The 19,588-nt window shown below is 39.4% G+C and overlaps 3 protein-coding genes across 4 annotated transcripts; 2 read left to right on the top strand and 1 right to left on the bottom strand.

Moving 5' to 3' along the window:
* Nucleotides 1-28: 28 nt before the first annotated feature.
* mfsd13al (major facilitator superfamily domain containing 13a-like) lies at nt 29-7,447 on the top strand. 2 transcript variants are annotated; one of them, XM_044181041.1, is made up of 9 exons: nt 29-133; nt 321-911; nt 1,435-1,749; nt 1,842-2,270; nt 2,646-2,800; nt 2,911-2,994; nt 3,408; nt 3,545-3,687; nt 5,265-7,447. In XM_044181041.1, exons 2-9 carry the CDS (start codon nt 702-704, stop codon nt 5,404-5,406), a joined length of 1,479 nt encoding a protein of 492 aa, XP_044036976.1. In that variant the 5' UTR covers nt 29-133; nt 321-701; the 3' UTR covers nt 5,407-7,447. The 2 variants fall into 2 exon arrangements, 1 of the variants encoding a protein (XP_044036976.1); XR_006376171.1 differs by lacking the exon at nt 3,408.
* On the bottom strand, nt 6,617-9,347 carry si:ch211-139g16.8. The gene is made up of 6 exons (XM_044181042.1): nt 9,190-9,347; nt 8,731-9,039; nt 8,537-8,631; nt 8,353-8,400; nt 8,008-8,130; nt 6,617-7,865 (listed from the first exon to the last, which is right to left on the bottom strand). The coding sequence occupies exons 1-6, from the start codon at nt 9,287-9,289 to the stop codon at nt 7,812-7,814; spliced, it is 729 nt and encodes a 242-aa protein (XP_044036977.1). The 5' UTR covers nt 9,290-9,347; the 3' UTR covers nt 6,617-7,811.
* Nucleotides 9,348-12,721: 3,374 nt separating this feature from the next.
* LOC122868762 (ER lumen protein-retaining receptor 2-like) lies at nt 12,722-18,660 on the top strand. Its single transcript, XM_044181038.1, has 5 exons — nt 12,722-13,009; nt 14,924-15,024; nt 15,130-15,288; nt 15,438-15,690; nt 17,211-18,660. The coding sequence occupies exons 1-5, from the start codon at nt 12,919-12,921 to the stop codon at nt 17,243-17,245; spliced, it is 639 nt and encodes a 212-aa protein (XP_044036973.1). The 5' UTR covers nt 12,722-12,918; the 3' UTR covers nt 17,246-18,660.
* The last annotated feature ends 928 nt before the right edge of the window (nt 18,661-19,588 follow it).

Below are 19,588 nucleotides of genomic sequence, written 5' to 3'. Positions count from 1 at the left end.
TTGGTTGCTTGAAGTTGTCCGCGGTTCACCACCGTGTGTGGAGAGATGTAAACTACATCCTCCCGCTGCGTGTGAGGCGTTAAGTCTGTTGTCTACAGCAACGTGGCAAATCTCTAATACACCCCAACATCCGGTAGGTGGCAGATATATCGTTAACTACGATGTAATTTTATAACTATTTTTACTTTTACTTATTTTTAACCGAATATTCAACTTAACTTTAATACTATTCGCAGCCTAATGTCTACAGGAAAAACTTAACAGTTCAATATTAAAAAAAATGTTTTTTTCTTGTCGTAACTTCCTGGTTCCTTTGACAGCCATTTTTGTCGACGAATCACAAAGCAGCAAGTGAAACCAAAGAACACTTCTGGCCAATCAGATGTTTGTTTCTTATCTTGAAGCCCCGCCCCACCCTTGAGATACAGAAATCGAGTTTGACAAGATAGTTTAGTTTGGGAGAGATTTTCTTAATGTGAAACATCTTCAGTCAACATTAAGGGGGTCTGTTTAACAGGAAGTTAACACCGTGACACGTGGACATCATGAACATGAGACAGCTGGAACAAGAACAAGAACTATTTGTTGCTTGGCAATGCTAAACAACAACAGCGTAAAATAGTTGTTGCACGCAACAACATTTACTCTCTCCAGCTGGTTAGACCGACAGGTAACTTGGTTGTTAAGTTAACAGAACTGTCATGGCCGTGGTGAAGAACCCTGCCAGTGTGCGCTCCGGAAGAATTAATGTAGGCCGACACCTGATAAACTTTGGAGTCAATCCAGCAGCTCTGGCTTATGCCATGACTACACTGGGATCTGGCATGATAAACAATATATTCAGCTTTTACTATGTCAAACTCTTTCTCAATAAATACAAGATATCAGAGGGAGCATTCCACCAATCACAAGTGAGTATATTATCTTGACATATTACTGTTCTTTGTATGCAGATATTTATCAATAACTGTGGAAAAACACTGGTTTATTCAAGAATAAAAGTGACATTTTTAGGGCTGCTTTCCATTGAAAAAGGGCTACATCTTATGACTATTTTCCTTATTGATTAAAAGTTAACTATTTTTACTATTGATTGATTAATTGTTTAGTCAATAAAATGCCTGGTAATAGTTAAAAATGCTGATTACAATTTCCCAGAGTTTGGGAAGTCTTCGTATTGCTTGTTTCATCTGACCAACTGTCCAAAACCTAAAGAAACTCAATTTACAATCATGCAAATTGGAGAAATGCAGCAAATCCTCACATTTGAGAAGCTGGAACGAGCATATGTTTGGCATTTTTGCCAGATTGATCAATTGAAAGATTATTCAATTATCAACATAGTTGTCTGTTAATATTCTGAAGATTGACCAATCAATTAATCATATCAGCACTACTTGAAACATTATTTTTGATAAATAATCCCCTCCACAGGTGGTGTACATGGTGTGGAACGCAGTCAATGACCCTCTCTTTGGCTACATGCAAGATAATTCCAGGTTGCCCTGCTGCTCTCAGCGGCGTCTCTCCATCCTGTATGGCGCTCCCCTCTACTCGCTGACATTTCTTCTAGCCTGGTTCCCATGGCAGACCTACGCCCCCGGTGACTGGTTGAGCGGCTTACACTTGATGGTGGCGCTGTGTGCTTTTGACGGCATGCTGACTTTTGTGCTGCTGGCACAATGTGCGTTGTTTGCAGAGATTTCCAGCCACCATCAGAGCCGACTAAGACTTGTAAAGTACAGCCAGGTTAGGACACCGAACGCTGCCTCCGTCTTTCTTCTGTTGGCCCCTAAGTAAACGGGGGATCCTTCTCATCTCCCCTCCCTTTTATTTCCCAGGTGGCTTCTCTCATTGGCTCCTCCAGCGTCCTCTTCTGCGGTGTGCTGACCAGAAACATGGAGGACTTTGCGGCCTTCCAAGCCTTCACAGTGCTGATCGCTATCCTGAGCTGTGTCTGCATGCTCTATACGGGCTTCCACAGTGAGAGCCGCTTTGATAACAAAGGATCTGAATCAGATGCACTGTGGTCTGTTGACCAGACTTCCCATCAATCAGGATTTTCCTTCTCCATCTTAAGAACTTTGATGTGGCAAATCCTGACCAGCAGAGACTTTCAGCTTTTTGTACTCATGAACTTCTTCCAAGTTTTCATGTTAGCTTTTTTTAATAATTTTACAATGATATTTGCTGAGCACCTGATTCCTCCAGATGTGCTTCCATCACTGGCCAAGAGCATCATGTACGGAGCGGGATTCATCTGTCCACAGGTATTGTCCCTCAGTGGCGTAGGGTTTTGTGTTTTTAATTTTTAAAATAAAAGGATACATGGAAACGTATCATATGTTTTCAGAACATTTATTATTTTTTGGCAGTACCATATGAGCACCAGCCTCAATTCCAATTTACTGTTTAAAACTCTGCCCTATTGTGAAGCACTCATGGGAAACATCTCAGACTTGAGAGTTGAATGATAATTTTCACCACTCTGTTGTTTTCTCATTGTTTATCTTCACGGTTTCTTTTACTTACAACATAGCATGCTTTTCAGCAGCCTGCTCTCAAACTCACACTTTTCACAACACTCACAACACTTGATATACTACTTTATATTATGCTACTTTGTATTTATGTCTCCATCCCAGCTGTTAGTATTGAGCTGTCAGAGGCTTCTCCATGGTCTTGGCTACTACAGGATCATCCTCTTCACCTTCTACATGGAGGCTGCAATGGCGGCCATCATGCTAGCACTCGGTCCTCAGCACTACCATATCCTGGCATTTTTTCTCACCATTAACATGTAAGAGGTTAAATGACTATAACATTCTTTCATTTTTGTTCCTACAATTGCACTATATAATCACTCCACTTTGATTGATACCTACACTCTCTCCCTTATCTCCTATGCAGGATCATAATCCAAGCATCCTTCAGTCTTTTTGGCTTGCCTTTGGCTGACATCATTGACACAGACCTGCAGAAGTACAAGCGCAGGTAAAAAACATATCAGCATATGATCAGCAGCACAATACGTCAGTCATCCCTCACATACAAATATATAGCACTTCATCTGATGTGTTTACGCGTTGATGCAGCAGTCTGTTTAAACCTTTGTGTTTTTACAGTACTACCTAAATAAGGAAAATTAGGTAATAGCACAAATTCACAGTGATGAGGGAGGTGCAGCCAGAAAACAATAGGCCTGATTACTGGGCCATCATGGAAACAAAAGAAGGTCAGTTTCAGGTGAAACTAGGCAGGGCAAACAGCAGACACTCAGGAAGACTCCTTCCTGAGGGCAGAGCTTAAGCTACACAGAGTAGCTTAAATTTCTGAGTTCTCAGACCGTTTTCACAATTGAGAATGACTTCCGGATGGGAGCCGAAACGTCTTGATTCTGAAAACAGTGTCCAGATGACTACGACTGAAACCTTTTCTACAATGGAACACTCCTGGACGAATGAGGGACTACACCGTCTAGCACAAATTCATGTTATTTGAATGGTGATATAATATTTTATCATGTTTTTCCCCCCTTCTACAGTTCCCCCTATCCTCCATGGTGTTTGGGACGAATGCTCTGTTCACTAAGCCGGCTCAGTCTCTGGCCCCTATGATAGTGCTTAATATCCTCAACCAGTTTGGATATGAACAGCTGAAGGACGCAGGAAGGGACTCAAATCCAAGGTACAGAGAGTTTCTTGCTTCTTCTTGACTCAAAACTTGAGCCGAACCAAATGAGTCTAACTAAAGCTGATGTTGGGATGGCACTGATGGGCTGGCAACATCTAGGATTAGTGTACTAAGGGAACTGAAACATAATCAATATAGGTCAGTGAGCAGTTCCCTGTCCACAGTTGCATTACAGTGCAACAATAACATAACTTTGACAAATATTTTGGTTGCTGTAATGGACTGAAAGCAACCTTTAAAGGACAGGCTCAGAATTTTTCAAGTAAAACAATAGTCAATTGCCCATATGTACACTGAAACAGGTTGTGCTCGCTGTTATCATTCCTCCTGTTCATACGGGCCATTAACAAATGGAACAAAATCCACAGTCCTCGCTATGTGCAAAAATACATTCCCAAGTTTATCTGAAGTTACTATGAAGCAGTCTTAGTTAGCTAAATCAAGTGGGTCTTTTCCAAAATTACAATCTTTTTAGTACAAAAATCTCTCTTTGTGTTACTATTCCTCCACCAGAGCCCGACATGGAAAGACAACACAGAAACACAGGATCTTATAGTAAAAAGACTTTGGATGATATCCACTTGATTTGATGAACTCAAACTGCTGAAGCCTCATAATAATTTATGATAAACTTTAGAATATATTTTTGTGGGATTTTGTCATCTTTTACTAATCTATAAACTTAAATTATACTTTGGAAAATTGAGAGTAGTAATGTAAAGTATACATTACTTAGCTGATGGGCTAAAATGTGCAGAACCACCATTGTGGTCCTTTTTAAAATCATTGATCTTAATGATTTAAAATGGCTTCAAGTCACAACTGCTTGGATCCCTATGATTGACGGTCTGTCCCTGTTTTATTCTTGTCATTATTATTCAAACTGTTTATTTAGATAAGCATTTAGCTTGAAGTAGAACAAGCAGAATGACATAGTGATAACTTCAGCTTTAACTATCGCTTAGTGTAATGCTTATACGGAAATCACGTAACTTACACACACACTTTAAAATCTCAGAAACTTTTGAAGTTTCCTTTTTCCCATCAAGTTTATCTTCAACTGAGTAAATGTCAAGAGACAGCCCTCACATACTGCCTTTTTATTTCAAAGGTCACTGGTAATATAACTTCATAAATTCAGAGCCAATGAAATATTTGCTTTGGAGATATTTAACCTGCAGTGTATGTTGGGTAGTGGCTGAAAAAGTTAATGCACACATCTAATAAATAACAGACGTGAAGATTTTTTTTAAAGAAAGTATGACATTCACTTTACATCATCTCTCTTTTTAATTTTATTTTAAACAATCTGCCTAACATAGTCAGTTTTAGACTTTGACTGTTTTCTTCTCAAGATGGTCTTAAATCGTTTTTGTTTTTTTTCATGGTGACTTTAATGTCAGAAACAACTGCATAAACACAGTCAACACACACACAGGTTTTTACATTTACAGTTTCAAATAATTGTCATAACAGTGTGTCAAATGGTGATGCCTAAATTACTGCAGTTGTAAATAAATGCAAACATACAAACAGTTTGTGTCTGTAACAAAACTCCTCCTTGTTTCCAGCGCCTTGGAGAGCCTCCACAGTGTCATGTTCTACTTGGTGTGTCTGGTGCCCATGTGTGTCGCTGCTCTGCAAGCCCTGGCTTGGAGGCCGTTTTCCATACGCAGCAGTCACACAGTTGACACAAAGTACATTGACAGCTAACTTCAGTATTTTCAGCATTCATTTCTGGGCTGGGATTTGGGGAAATTCTTCATTGCTAAGTAAGAGATCATGTTGAAAGTAATGTGTAAATGACACGGGTTATACTGATGCATGGTGAACAACTGTAAATCATCTTGGTTTACTGATAACTGTTTGACATACTGTAGAGAGAAATAATAATCTGTGTAAGAATGAGAGACTTTACTTTCTTAGTGATGCCCATCGCCTGCAATGAGAGTTTCCCTCCAGGTATGGCATAGAAGGGAGATTTGGGTTATTGATGACCACTAGTTTGATCTGATCACATAATCACTTTTGTACTTTATGTGAAGGCCAAGTGATGAGTCCATAACTAGTCCTTTACTTACTCCTAACTGTCTGATCCTTTTCCAAACACTTCATGATGGATCATGATACTTTATGTCAGTCCTCTTCCTCGATAACATTTCAGTGTCACACCGTACGATGGCTGTGCTCTGCAAAAAAAAGAGCAGATTCCTCAGAAGGCATGTGGAAAAATACAGTTTTGTTCTCAATAGAGGAACTGTACTTGTCTAAAAACTGAAACTGAATGTAAATTGGAAAGTTGCTCTAGAAACTGGCAAATAATTGTAGGGATGCGTCCTGAAACCGTCAGCTGAAACAGAAGTGATACATGCTGGCAGTGGAAATTAGGAGTGGGTGTCTTCCGTGAATCATAACAGTAACATCCAATTAAAAAAATATAATTCCAGTACGGCGTTCAGTAGACTACTGACTACCTCCTATGTACGAGCACATTTTGTCACACCATGTAGATTAGGGAAAAATGTAAATAATAATAATTTGTATTTTTTCAGTCATTCCAGGTCTGATTTTGGTTGTATGATTAAGGGCATTGTTGTATTGTAATACACACAAAAAAGACATTACAGCTGAAACCTGAAATGTTTTTCTTAGTCAACATATCATTCTGTTATATCCATCTGTATGGTGGATAGTGGAAACAAACTAAAAGCACTCCATGTACCCTGGTTACACTCTAATTGCAGATGCATGGGTCGCGAGTATGGTGTTTGAGTGAAACATGTCAAAATCAGTGAGAGGAAATGATCTCCTGGTTAACTGAGTGGCACATCATTTTAATCTAATTTCATCATTTACGTAAATAATAGGCGCACCTTCTTTTTACCTGAAGAAACAAGGTGAAAGAATGTCTCAAACATTTTAATTTGATTAGATTCCCCTTTTATTATCAGAATGTGTTTTTTTCTGAAATGTGTCTCCAAGAGGTACACTGTTTCACATACAAAACACATTTTACCAAACAACAAAACAAAGACTACAAATATATATTGCGTCAGACATTACGAATAGGTGACTGCAGTGCAGTAAAATACCGTCATCTTTGCTGTAAACATGGGCAAAATTACAAATTGCAGCTTTAATTCCAGCCGTGCTCCAGAGTGCATTAATCCATCTGTGGGGCCTCACTGTAAATTATAACCAGTACTTAACATTAGAGCTTAAATGTTTTGAGTCAAAATGTGGTTCACACCATTTAAGCTTAATGGATTTTCCTTATTTGAGGTTTACAGTAGAGAGTAATGACGGAGAAGAGGCAGAAGATGACTCTGCTTAGTTCATATCAAGCTTTCAGTGTGTAAGAAAATGCACAGACATGTAAACATCCACTTTGACTTTATAGGTAACGTAGAAGTAAATTCTAATATTTTCTCTGTGTGGGTGTTTGCAGTGAACAGATATTTCTGGAAGTCAGTGTACAGATCTTTTTACTGTATCTTTTTTTTTTTTTTTTTTTTTTTACATGTTTGTGATTTCCTTGTGTTGAGAAAGTGTTGGTCAATATCAAAATATTACCTTAAATCATCTCAAGAGTTGGCACATTCTTCTACCAGCTTTATTATCACTTTCTTTAGTGAACAACGTGATCTGTGTCCTGAAAATGTACATTTCGTGTGCTACTTTTTACTCTGTTCCTGAAAGCACAATGCCCAAATGATTCTAAATATATGGAAGAAATAAAATTGAAGAATTAAAATCATGTGACTCAGCTACATTTCTGAACACTGCCCTGGTTTTGAAAAGAATGAAGTTGCTCTAATATTTATTACAATCAACAAAATGTAGATAGAACTACAAATACCATAAGTGAGTATCTATCTCTGCTGAAACCGAAGAACTGGAGGAAAAAGAAACAGTGATTCAGGACCTTTTGTTATGGTTGTTAGTCTCGCATCATGAGAAAAGGTGAGGAAGCACACAGCTAACATGCAGCTGGTAGATTTGCTCATTTCCTCTGTCACATAACGACGGGGTCCATCGGGTGTTTCGTGGCTTTGGAATTTCCTCTCAGTCAGGACGATGGAGGTCTGAATCTGTCATGTAATATCCTTGACTGTCATTTACACATTTTGATAGATGTCATCAGTTGGGCTGTTGACCTCAGTGCTTGCAGCCTGCGACGAGATGACATTTAAAATGAAAATGATGATAAATCAGCTGAAAACTACCTGCATGCTGTAATACAACAAGTAACAAGTTTCATGCTTTCTCAACCTGTCTGTTGACTCAATCTAACCATGCTGCAACAGGATTTACCTCAGTTTGAGAATGGTTTCTGCTCACAGTTTGTTTGCCTCTCTCCAAGTTCCTTCTGTTGTACATTTCTTGCAGCACTTCATGGAATTGCATTTTTTTTGTTGGGTTATTCTGTTCGGAAAGCTAAGAAGAAATGCATCATGAAACATAGATATTTAAAGATTTCTATTGTTTGTATTTAATTTACTAGAAAAGCCAGTGAACTGTGTGGAGTTGTAAGAGCCTTTTCTGGCCAGCCAGTTACAGAGGCCATGGTTCCTCTTCCTCTTTTTGCTTATGATACCTTTCCCCCATTTAGTTAACACTACTCAGTTTATACAGAAAATCAAACACTTATCTACAAACCTTTCCAGTTTTTCGCATCCTCTTACTGATGCTCATATTGCAGCCGTACTAAAACAAAGAGGAACAGATAATCTCACATCAGCACAAAGTAGCCTACATTTTAAGTTGTCAGTCTTGTTAGTTTGAACTCTTTTAGATCTTAACAATACATAACATTTAAACTAAATATGTCTAAGTCATTTACCTTCTTCAGAATAAATGTCACTACCAAGCTGTAGATGGCCAGGAGGACAAATGATAGCCAAAGAACAGTGTTCCTCACCACTATTTTATCTTGATCTGAAAACAAAAGAAGAGCTGTCTGTCTCATCTTAATCAACACATCCAAACACCTGTGCCCGTCATTTAAACGAGTTGTCTCTCTCAAAAGACTCTTACCCCTCACTACAAGAGTTGTACCCGACCCAACATGCTCTGTGCCGGATGCATGTCCTCCATGCGATGCAGCACAGTAGTAGATCCCGCTGTCATTGTCATGTACTGAACTGATGTGTAAAGATGCTCCGTTCAGACTGTACTTGAGAGGATTGTCAAGCAGGTTCAGACGAATATGGAAGTTTTCTTTGAAAGAAAACCACTCATAACGCACGTCTTCGGCCAAACACTGTGAACTGAGGGTGCAATGGAGAACAGCATTTTGTCCTGTTTTCTGCCAGATCACCTCGTCGTGCTGTGATATGCAGCTCTCTACAGGCAGAGAAATTGAACAGGCATAACATTTAGTATCTTCTAGCCCAAAATGTTTCAGAGAAAACACTGAGCTGTTGTTGAACAGAAGCTGTGATGCCTTATTATTTATGTGGAACAATGAATTCCCTGAAAACAAAGACATCTTACCTATTACTGGCAGGTAGGTGAGCAGGAGAGAAAACCAAACAAACAACCGGTCCATGTCTGTAGCTTGACGGCTTGTGAATGATCTCATTATTCCTTGCATGAGGCTGCCTAAATTGTTGACAACGTGTGAGTGGGTATATTGCAATATTGCACTTCCTCAGCACGTAGTTCCTACTTATTTCTCATGCAGCTGAGTGCTGGGTTTCCATGAGCATGAAGCGTTTCAGTGTGTTTAAACATGACATGATAAGGATGACATTCATAATATCAGTTGCAAATAAATGTGATGCTTAAGATTTAACTAAAAATGTTTTGTGTGTCTTTAGCAGTAGAGGAGTTGAAGGCAGCTTGGACAGGGCCAACGAACTTAATCTGTTCTTTAACAGATTCGACACACCGGCTCCTGCTCATCCCCCCTCTAACTCAGCTGCTGTCTGCCCTCAGACTCCTCTGAGTCCACTGCTCCCCCCTTGCCCCGGACCCCTCCTGAATCCCCTTCAGTTCGCCTACCAGCCCCAGCTGGGAGTTGAGGACGAGGCTGAACCGCATCTACACCCACCTGGACAAGCCGGCAAGCACGGTGACGATCATGTTTTTGATTTCGAGTGCTTTCAACACCACCCAGCCAGCCCTGCTGGGTGAGAAGCTGGCAGCGATGCAGGTGGATGCCCCCCTCTTGACCTGGATTGTTGACTACCTGACTGGCAGACCACAGCATGTGCGCCTGCAGCACTGTGTGTCAGACAGCGTGATCAGCAAGACTGGGGCCCCTCATGGGACTGTCCTCTCTCCCTTCCTCTTACCATCTACACCACGGACTTCAGCTACCACACAGAGTCCTGCCACCTTCAAAAGTTTTCTGATGACTCTGCTGTGGTGGCATGTATCAGCGGTGGTGATGAGACGGAGTACAGGGCTGTGGTGGGGAACTTTGTCTCATGGTGTGAGCAGAACCATCTGCAGCTCAATGCGACAAAGTCTAAGGAGCTGGTTGTGGATCTACAAAGGGCCAAGGCACCAGTGACCCCGGTTTCCATCCAGGGGGTCAGTGTGGACATGGTACAGGATTACAAGTACCTGGGAGTACACATGGACAATAAACTGGACTGGGCTAAGAACACTCAAGCTCTGTACAGGAAGGGCCAGAGCCGCCTCTATTTTCTGAGGAGGCTGAGGTCCTTCAACATCTGCCGGACAATGCTGAGGATGTTTTATGAGTCTGTGGTGGCCAGTGCTATCCTGTATGCTATTGCATGCTGGGGCAGCAGGCTGAGGGTAGCGGACGCTAACAGGCTCGACAAACTGATCTGTAAGGCCAGTGACACTGTGGGGGTGGAGCTGGACTCTCTGGCGGTGGTGTCAGAGAGGAGGATGCTGGCCAAACTACATGCCATCTTGGACAGTGTCTCCCACCCACTCCATGACGTGCTGGTCAAACTAAGGAGTACCTTCAGCGGAAGACTCATCTCCCCAAAAAGCATCACAGAGCACCACAGGAAGTCATTCCTGCCTGTGGCCATCAAACTCTTTAACTCCTCCCTCTAAGTGTTAGTCTATATGACCCTAAGTCATCAAACTGGACATTGGATCATTAACATCACTGCAATACTTGACATAATTGTGCAATATTCTCTGTTTAATACTCCTGTGCAATATACTCTATTCAGTTTAAAATTCCCTATTTATTGATATTTATTCATACTTCTATTAATGCTGTGCAATATCCACCGTCTCATAATAATCTTAATAAGCTACAGTTAACTTGACAGTTCATGCACTATTACTTATTATTACATTGTATTATTATACCGTACATACTTACCACTTTATACTTTACACTTATTTTAATTTATATTTATATCCACTTTGTACTTAATTTATCTTGCCTGTATTATAGTGTATTATATTTTGATTTGCTTAGTACTTCTATTCCTGTGTGCACTGACGTGATAGTGAGCTGATGCAACAAAAGAGTTTCCCCTCGGGGATCAATAAAGTATTTCTTATTCTGATTCTGATAAACAGGAAACCCATCAGCCTGTTATCGCCTAATGTGAACATTTCTGACATTCTGGCGATGGAGCAATCTAGGAAAGGATGAATGTCTGATATGTGGTTAGAAATGCTCAGAGAGCATTATGCAATGTAAAGAAATGGTAAAGAAATGGTGATTTAGTAAACAGTCTCAGCCGACTGTTTACTAAAAACAAAATAGACAATGGAATGAGGCTGTCAGCAAACCTATTAAACAGGTAAAAGAAAGCTTGTTTAAAAAAAAAAAATATATATATATATATATATACAGAGAAATAATTGAAAATACTGAGACTAAAAGAAATGTTATATTCAATGAGTGAGATGTGTCTTGTCATGGCAAAATGAGCTGCCAGGCCTCTCTATGTTTATCACCACCACCCCCTTTTCTGCATTATGTACAGTATTCCTCTTCTGGGAGATTACATGGCCCCAGGTTTGCTGTGTCGTAATTTGATTAAACAAATATGTATTTATTATGCACCATGTAAGCACAGTATATCAGCCAAAATGATGAAGTTCTCAGATGTAGATTTTGACACAAGGGCCTTCTTTAAAGACTTAAGTTTGCGTAAATAAGTGTCAGTTGTGCTTTAGTAGTGGATATTCCTATATTACTAAAGAAAAATTACAATTAAATACACACACAGTGAACCTGGGGCTTTTAGGGGCCTTTGGGAGCACTGCAGTACATTTATTTGTAGTACATGTACTGTAAATGTTTTAGTACTGTATTAAAAGGCCCTACATAACCACACAGGTGTTTTCACTTATTGCCTGATTAGACCTCTTCTGAGTACTGTGTGGGCATGTGCATACTTTGCTTGATTGACATCTCTCTGACCCCCTTCTCCCACCCCTCTTGTTAGGGTAGGAGAAGTTACACCATCATTCTTATTGGTTTGTGTATTTTGGTGACCTCACGTAATCCCAGTATATCTCAGTTATGAGATACTTGTAATTTCCTTCTACTCCACTACATTTCAGAAGGGGCATATTGCACTTTTTACTCCATCACATTTACTCTATTTGACATTCCTAGTTACAGATTTACAGATTAATATACCAGATTAAACTACCCAGCAGCGCTTACATGTTAATGCATCAGTAATAACAATCCAATGATATATAATGATGTAATATAGCAAGTACTTTTAGTTTTGATACTTACATTGTGCTGACAATACCTACTTTTATTTTATTTATTTATATACATTGGACCATCTATCTATCTATCTATCTATCTATCTATCTATCTATCTATCTATCTATCTATCTATCTATCTATCTATCTCATTACACGAAGTTATTTATGCAGTGCTAATATTAAAACTATAGTTAAATGCTGCTCAAGTACTAGTCCCACCCAATGTAACGTCCCTCCTTATTCGCACAGCGCCCACGTGTTCACTCCCTCTCCCAGCAGCTCGTTGTAGGCGGATCATCTCGTGCTGTCGGTCAGATTTCAGTCCAATCCAAACCTCTCTGTGTGTTTTCTCCCGCCCCCTTCCACGTCGACCTGCACTCTCGCCATATTTTCAATCCTGTGAATCCCGCAGCCCGGTTTGCCACTAAGGTGAGGAGGAGAAAACCTTCACACAAGACAGCATTAAGTGTGCAAACCATCTGCTTCAAAGGAAAAAGGGACGTCTGCGTTAGCTTCCTTAGCTGCGTCTGTTATTTCATTCTGCGACAATGAACGTCTTCAGGCTGACAGGGGACCTCTCTCATCTGGCTGCTATCATCATCCTGCTACTCAAAATATGGAAAAGCAGGTCATGTGCAGGTGAGCCCTAGCTGTATTTTTTATTACATATGCAATAATATGGTTTTCCGAATGTTACTGATTAACTTTGCCTTTCTTTAACCGCTAAAATTGTAGTTTCAGCTTTGTCTCTTCTTATCCAGCATGCTAGCTAACGTTAGCTATATGCTAACGTTTCCCACTCATTCATTTGAATCAGTGGCTAATAGCGTTAGCAGTCAAAGGGCTAACTGCTGATAACATCTCGAAACTGCTGTCTGCACCCACTACTACTGCTATATTCACTGGAAATATATGGTTAAATATTGAAGTTAGTGTCAACAATGTCCAAATATAGCAAAGCATCAGCTAACTTGATAGGGATTGCTGGTGTGACTTTACTATGTTAGTTAAACGATGGGTTGAGGGAGTGTGTAGTACCTGCTGCTTATTAGATGAAAGAACAAACGAATAAAACATTTATCAGAATTAGTTTGGGGGTATACTTTGCCCCAGTTTCACCGGTTGGGTTTGCCTTCTCTACACATCACCCATCCATTTACTCCTGCTCTGTTAATTTCTTCTGTTAGGTTCGGTGCTCGATTTTTTTGGTCTGACTTCTGACGTGGCGTTCTAGAAGGCGATACGGAAGTAGCTATGCTGCTAAGCTACTTTGTGTTACTTTATTTATTTATATTTTTTTTTACCGTGCTTCATATCTGTAGCTCTTATAAACATGTGTTAGGTATTAATCGTAAACCGCACATTGAACAACACAGATAACAGTGACTTCTTTCTCACTACAAGAGGGCACAGTGGTGGATCCTACTTGGGTTGTTAGGATAAATGCTGTGATTGGCCCCTAAAGCTGGATGGTTGACTGTGGGTTCAAAGTTAAAGGAGGTTATGTTAACAGCAAAGAGATGGTAATGTTTATGTATAATTTCAGTTAACATGTTTACATATAATGTAGTGATAACTTTAATCCATAATCTGCATGTCAAGTCTATATATATATATATATATATATATATATATATAGCCTAAAATCACAACTCACGTACAACAGCCTCTATCCTATCCTCTGCTAGGACCCCAAAACCTCCTCTGTACCATGAAGCCCTGGAAAGAGGACAGACTATACATACACTGCAGAGGCAAAACTCAAGGACACCACTCGCATAGAGAGAAAAAGAAGAGAAGAGACAGGGATGCTAAGAGAGAATGAAGCAGTTATTGCAGAGCAACATGTGATGTGAGGACAGGTATATGTGGAGAAAACACTAGCTCAGTCTCCTGGATGACGAGGACCCACTTATCCTTTGCAGGCTCGCGAGAGGCCTATCCCACCACACTGCTCTGCTGCCCTGTGTGGATCTGTATGAATCTTAAAGCATGTTAAGCTTATTTACAAGATACAAATAGTAATGTTTAGGCATGGTAAAGGTCAAGGAAAGCTGTGGCAGGGATGTCCATATCTGCCTGTAATTGTCCTTGAAACCAAAATTATGTTGTAAGAGGCTCCGTTTAGCTGATCAGGTCAGAAATGCATACAGACCCAGAGAGAAACCTGTACACACTTCTTGTTTTCTCATGATGCCCTGTGATGTCTGATGTACTGTGTAAATTCAAGAACACAAATCCATGCACTTGAGATGCTCTTGTGCCTGCCAACCTGAGAGGTCATCAGTTGTGCTTTGTTTCCACTAAGATAGCGTTAGTTAAAAAAGTAAGTGACTGCAATTTCATAATTTATGGATGAAAATATTTTGTGATTGGCCTCTGAGATTGCTGATGTTCCAGATAAATCTTCATCATGTTTCCAGTAGATGTCACTGTTCAATAAGGAAAAGCATTATGTTTTATCCAGACTACTTGTGAAGCCGGTCTGAAGTTGCTGATGGCTTTGGCATACCTCAACCTGAATGGTAAATCTGCTTGATATTTTTGTTAAAGGTATCTCTGGGAAGAGCCAAATCCTGTTTGCCATAGTGTTCACCACGCGCTACTTGGATCTGCTCACCTCCTTCATTTCTCTCTATAACACATCCATGAAGGTAAGACACCAGTCGCGTCTCAGCTCTGACCAGCAGCCTTTCATACAGGTCCCATATTTCTCCTCAGTGCCTTCATTGACAAGCTGTTCTGTTTTGTTTTACCAGGTGATCTACATCGGTTGTTCGTATGCCACAGTCTACCTGATCTACATGAAGTTCAGGGCCACTTACGATGGCAACCATGACAGTTTCAGAGTGGAGTTCCTGGTTGTTCCAGTTGGGGGTCTTGCTGTTCTCATCAACCACGACTTCTCTTTCCTAGAGGTGGGTTCAGCCTCCTGTATTGTTGTCAAATCGTGACATAATTCATTGATAACGAGCTGACCACTATGAGAACATGCAGTCCTGTTTTTGTATTTTGTAAAAATTAATTTTACTCCTGCACATTTAAGTGTAAATGTATCCATCTTTAGATCCTGTGGACGTTCTCCATCTACCTGGAGTCTGTGGCAATCCTGCCTCAGCTCTTCATGATCAGCAAGACTGGCGAGGCAGAGACGATCACCACCCACTACCTGTTCTGCCTGGGCCTATATCGGGCCCTCTATCTCTTCAACTGGATCTGGCGTTTCTACTTTGAAGGCTTCTTTGACTTGATCGCCATTGTGGCCGGTGTGGTCCAGACTATCCTCTACTGTGACTTCTTCTACCTTTATGTCACCAAAGGTGGGTTTCCTACTGGTATCATCCTTTATAGCAAGCACCAAATTAGACAGATAAAACTAATGAAATAAGAGATACATTATCAGGCAATACCTGGGGAACAAAATTATTTGTTTATATTTATTAATTATTATTTAATTAATATTTATAATTATTATATGTTGTGTTAATTCTTATTTTTTACTGTGTAAGTACACTTTTTAACACATGAAATATGATGTTAAATGACTAATAGTCATTAAATGACTGGTTCAAAATTCACAGAATCCTCCTGTCCACACTGGCCCTGAAGCTATCCCTTCCTAGAATAACTTCGAGGCAAGAAATGGGGGGCAAAACCCAGAGTCCTTGTTCCTAGTAAAACCTCATTCTTAAAGTTCAACTGAAGCTAATATGAGGCTTTAGCAGTCTGAATTTCCCAAATCAAGTGGTTATTTTCCAAAGTCAGTCTTTTTTTTGTACAAAACTCCCTCTTTGTATTACTGTCCTCCACAGTAGCTCAGCAAGGAAATGCTGTCATAGGAAACACACAAAGGGAATTTTGTGCTAAAAAGACTGTAAATTTGGAAGTACGCAGTTGATTTGGCTAACGCAGACTGCTGAAGGCTCATATTAGCATCGGCTGAACTTAAGAATCAATTTTTCTCACAAAACCAGGACTGTGGATTTTGACCGCTATTCCTTACAGTCGCATTAGAAACAAATTGCTTGTGAGTCAAGTCAAGATAGTTTGTCAATTACTATTTCTGTGCAGTAACTTCAATACAGTAGTTTTCTTGTGCCAACATCTAGTTGAGGAAATGTATCTTTTAAAATCCGTCATTGATTTGGTGGTTGTTACTTGTAACCTCTTCCCATCGCAGGACCTTTTCCAGGAACCTTTTTAGGAACACAGGAACTTTATTAGCATTTCCACTGCAGAAAGTTCTGGTTCCCTTCCGTAGCTTATCCTGGCCCACAAAAAGTCTGTGGGTAGTACTTTCTGATTGTCCAGGAACTGTACTTGTGTTCAGCTTGATTCACATTAGTGTGCCACAAGTATCAATAATAGGATGAGAAAGGGGCATTTCTTGTAATGTTTATATTATACTTTAAAAATGTTACATGAACAGTGAAGTATTTGGCTTTCTGACTGAAAGAGCAAAATCAAGAAAGATGAAGTGCAAAACGAGGGAAAACAAGTGAACGTGAGAAACAAAATTTAAGGTGCCATTTGTTTCAATGCGGTTATGTTGTTAAGCAGAAATACACTCAGCAGATCATCTATTTAGGAGACAGTCGCTTTCAGTCTCCTTTTTCATCTCTTTTGCATCCATTCAAACCCGACAGAAAATTACGAAGAACGACACATCACTGTGTTATTTTTTTTTTTTTTTTTGTGAAAATCCCCTTTAAAAGGTCCATGAAAATGGAAACCGGCATTTTCAAGCTATCAAAGAAAAGTGGTGTAAGTCATCTATGGCAGCATGAACTGGCCCAGTGATGGGCTTACTTACTGTCTCACTTTATATATCACCCCTCAGTGTTGAAAGGCAAGAAGCTCAGCCTGCCAGCGTAAAACGTACAGGAGACGGCAACTCCCAGCAGACTCAGGGGGTTTGGAGATGACATCATGGAATCTCGTGACCTACAGCAAAAGATGCCTGAGACAGAGAGACAACTATCGGGGAAAAACACTAGTCTTCTTGATGATTGCTGATGGAACTGGTAAATGCCAACAAACACCAGAGCTGAACAAAGATCATCCCAGGTCAACATTTGGATTTCTGTGTTCAGCATCTTGCCTTAAACTTCTTTTCATTGCTGTTCAAATAGGAGAAAAGGCTCTTTTTTTTTCTACATGTGAGGTGTATACTCTTTTTTTTTTTTCAACTTTTTTTTATATATAATGTCACAAATAGGGTCGACTCTGAGGAAGTACCTTGTTTGGCTTGGTAATGAAAATGCACAAATGTACAGTCTTATTAAAGAGTGAGATAAAGAGTAAAGTATCTGAGTGCCTGAGGAGAATTATGTTCGGTTTCTCACAGTATTTTTTCTTTTAGATTTTTTTTTTGTTTGTTTGTTTTGTTTACATAACCGTATTCATATACTATAATACATGTAACCTCTCTAGGAAACATTTAAAGAGGCCAAAAGCAAGAGTTTCACGCCAACACACATTTTGTAAAACCATTGCTTTCTAAAATTGCTCAAAACAACATTTTAACAGGTTACTCTCGTCTAAAAATCTGAACTTTTTTGTAAGCAGAACTCATAGGAGGATTTGTAGTTTCATTTTAAGATTTAAAAAGTAACCCATGAAATAAATTACTTTAGTGCCAGCAGTCTTTTTAACATAGGTGTCAGTATTTTCAAATGGTCTTATTTGAAATGAAACTTTTCAAGTGTTTTATTTTTTCTTTTTTCCTCAGCTTACTTCATTGCAGAAACTAAAATGCATCAATTGTTCTACAGCTTTAATATAGATTTCATACAATCTTAAAACAATGCTTTATACATCACATTTTTTTGGATGTAGTAGAGCACAAATTTGTTTCTGCTATCATCGCACCCCATACAACAAACTAATGAACACTTTCCAACAGTGACTTGTCAGTTATCGCAAGGTTGAAATTGATGAAGTCAGAGTAAAGCAATAATGAATGACTGAATAATGATCACACTTCTGATATTGGGACGAGAAGTGTGCAGTTATTTGGCACGAGAATCCTCCAGCGCTTTGACTGGTTGTGACATTTCAATTGTTAACTGTATGTCTGGAGTGTGAACAATTAAACAGATTTGACATTGTGCTGATCAATAATTGAGTAGGGGTGATCGTGGTGTTCAATGGGAGCATTTCTGTTCAATTTAAAGGCCTCTTGTAAACTTCAGCTTATTCAGATTAGTCTTTCCTAAAGGATTATTTCAACTCTGTCTTTTTTTTGTTGTTGCATGATATCACCTCCATTAAAAATTTTATGAGAATCACCTTCCAGTGTTGCTGTTTGATTATTGAAATCATGCAAGCACAAATGAGAAGCACAACTTTTTAAAAAAAATTTAAAAAGAAAAAGGTACCTTGTGGACATTTTTACCACTAGTAGCGCTATGGATCAGTGTTTTTACCTGTGGGCCCCTGTTTTGTTTGTCCTGTGACAAGATACACAGGTGGTGCTAATGCGCCAAGAAATGCAGCAATACATCCCAAAAGGCACGGAAGAAGACTGTTAGCAAGTCAACCTGGATGTAAACAATGTAGGGTTTTAAATACTTTAAAAAATAAGTTTTGCAAATATTTTAGTGAGTAACACCAAATAAAAACACTTAAAAGAAAACTTAAGTGCACCTTTAAATATTCAGTGCCTAAATATGTGCATTTTTTCCCCAGCAACATTTACGTGTAATCAGATTAAGAACACATATGTTGCTATCCCAGCATATACACATGTACAATAAGTGTCAAATAGATAAAAGCATTTGAAACCCATTATCCCACTCACCCATTCCAATAGGAGGGAACCCATAAACTTCCCCTTAAGGAAGTAAGTCAGAAATAATGAAATATGACCAGTCACACAGATCATAATATGCTTAGTAAGCTCAATACATTCCAATAAAGATTATTTATGGTCACTCACAACCAAAATACATATTAAGGATAGACTGTTCTTTCCCAAACTCATCTAAAGTTCCTTGTAATACAGGGGATATTCTCTAGTTATACTATATTGATAAAGTAGGTGTATACAAATCGAGCAAAAAACATGGAGGACACAATTGGTGTGTGCCGTACGACAGATTGCATTTTCACCAGCTGAAGAGCTAGCACCAAGAATAATTGTTTTGGATCCATTTAATTTTAAAGTCAAGACGTTTCTCCATCTCTGTTTGGACAAAAGACCAGGACAAACGTTAA

This window comes from Siniperca chuatsi, linkage group LG21 (genome assembly GCF_020085105.1).
Source record: "Siniperca chuatsi isolate FFG_IHB_CAS linkage group LG21, ASM2008510v1, whole genome shotgun sequence".
NCBI classification, from domain to species: domain Eukaryota; kingdom Metazoa; phylum Chordata; class Actinopteri; order Centrarchiformes; family Sinipercidae; genus Siniperca; species Siniperca chuatsi.
Note: the sequence above shows the minus strand (reverse complement) of the source record. Positions and strands in the feature narration are given on the sequence as shown.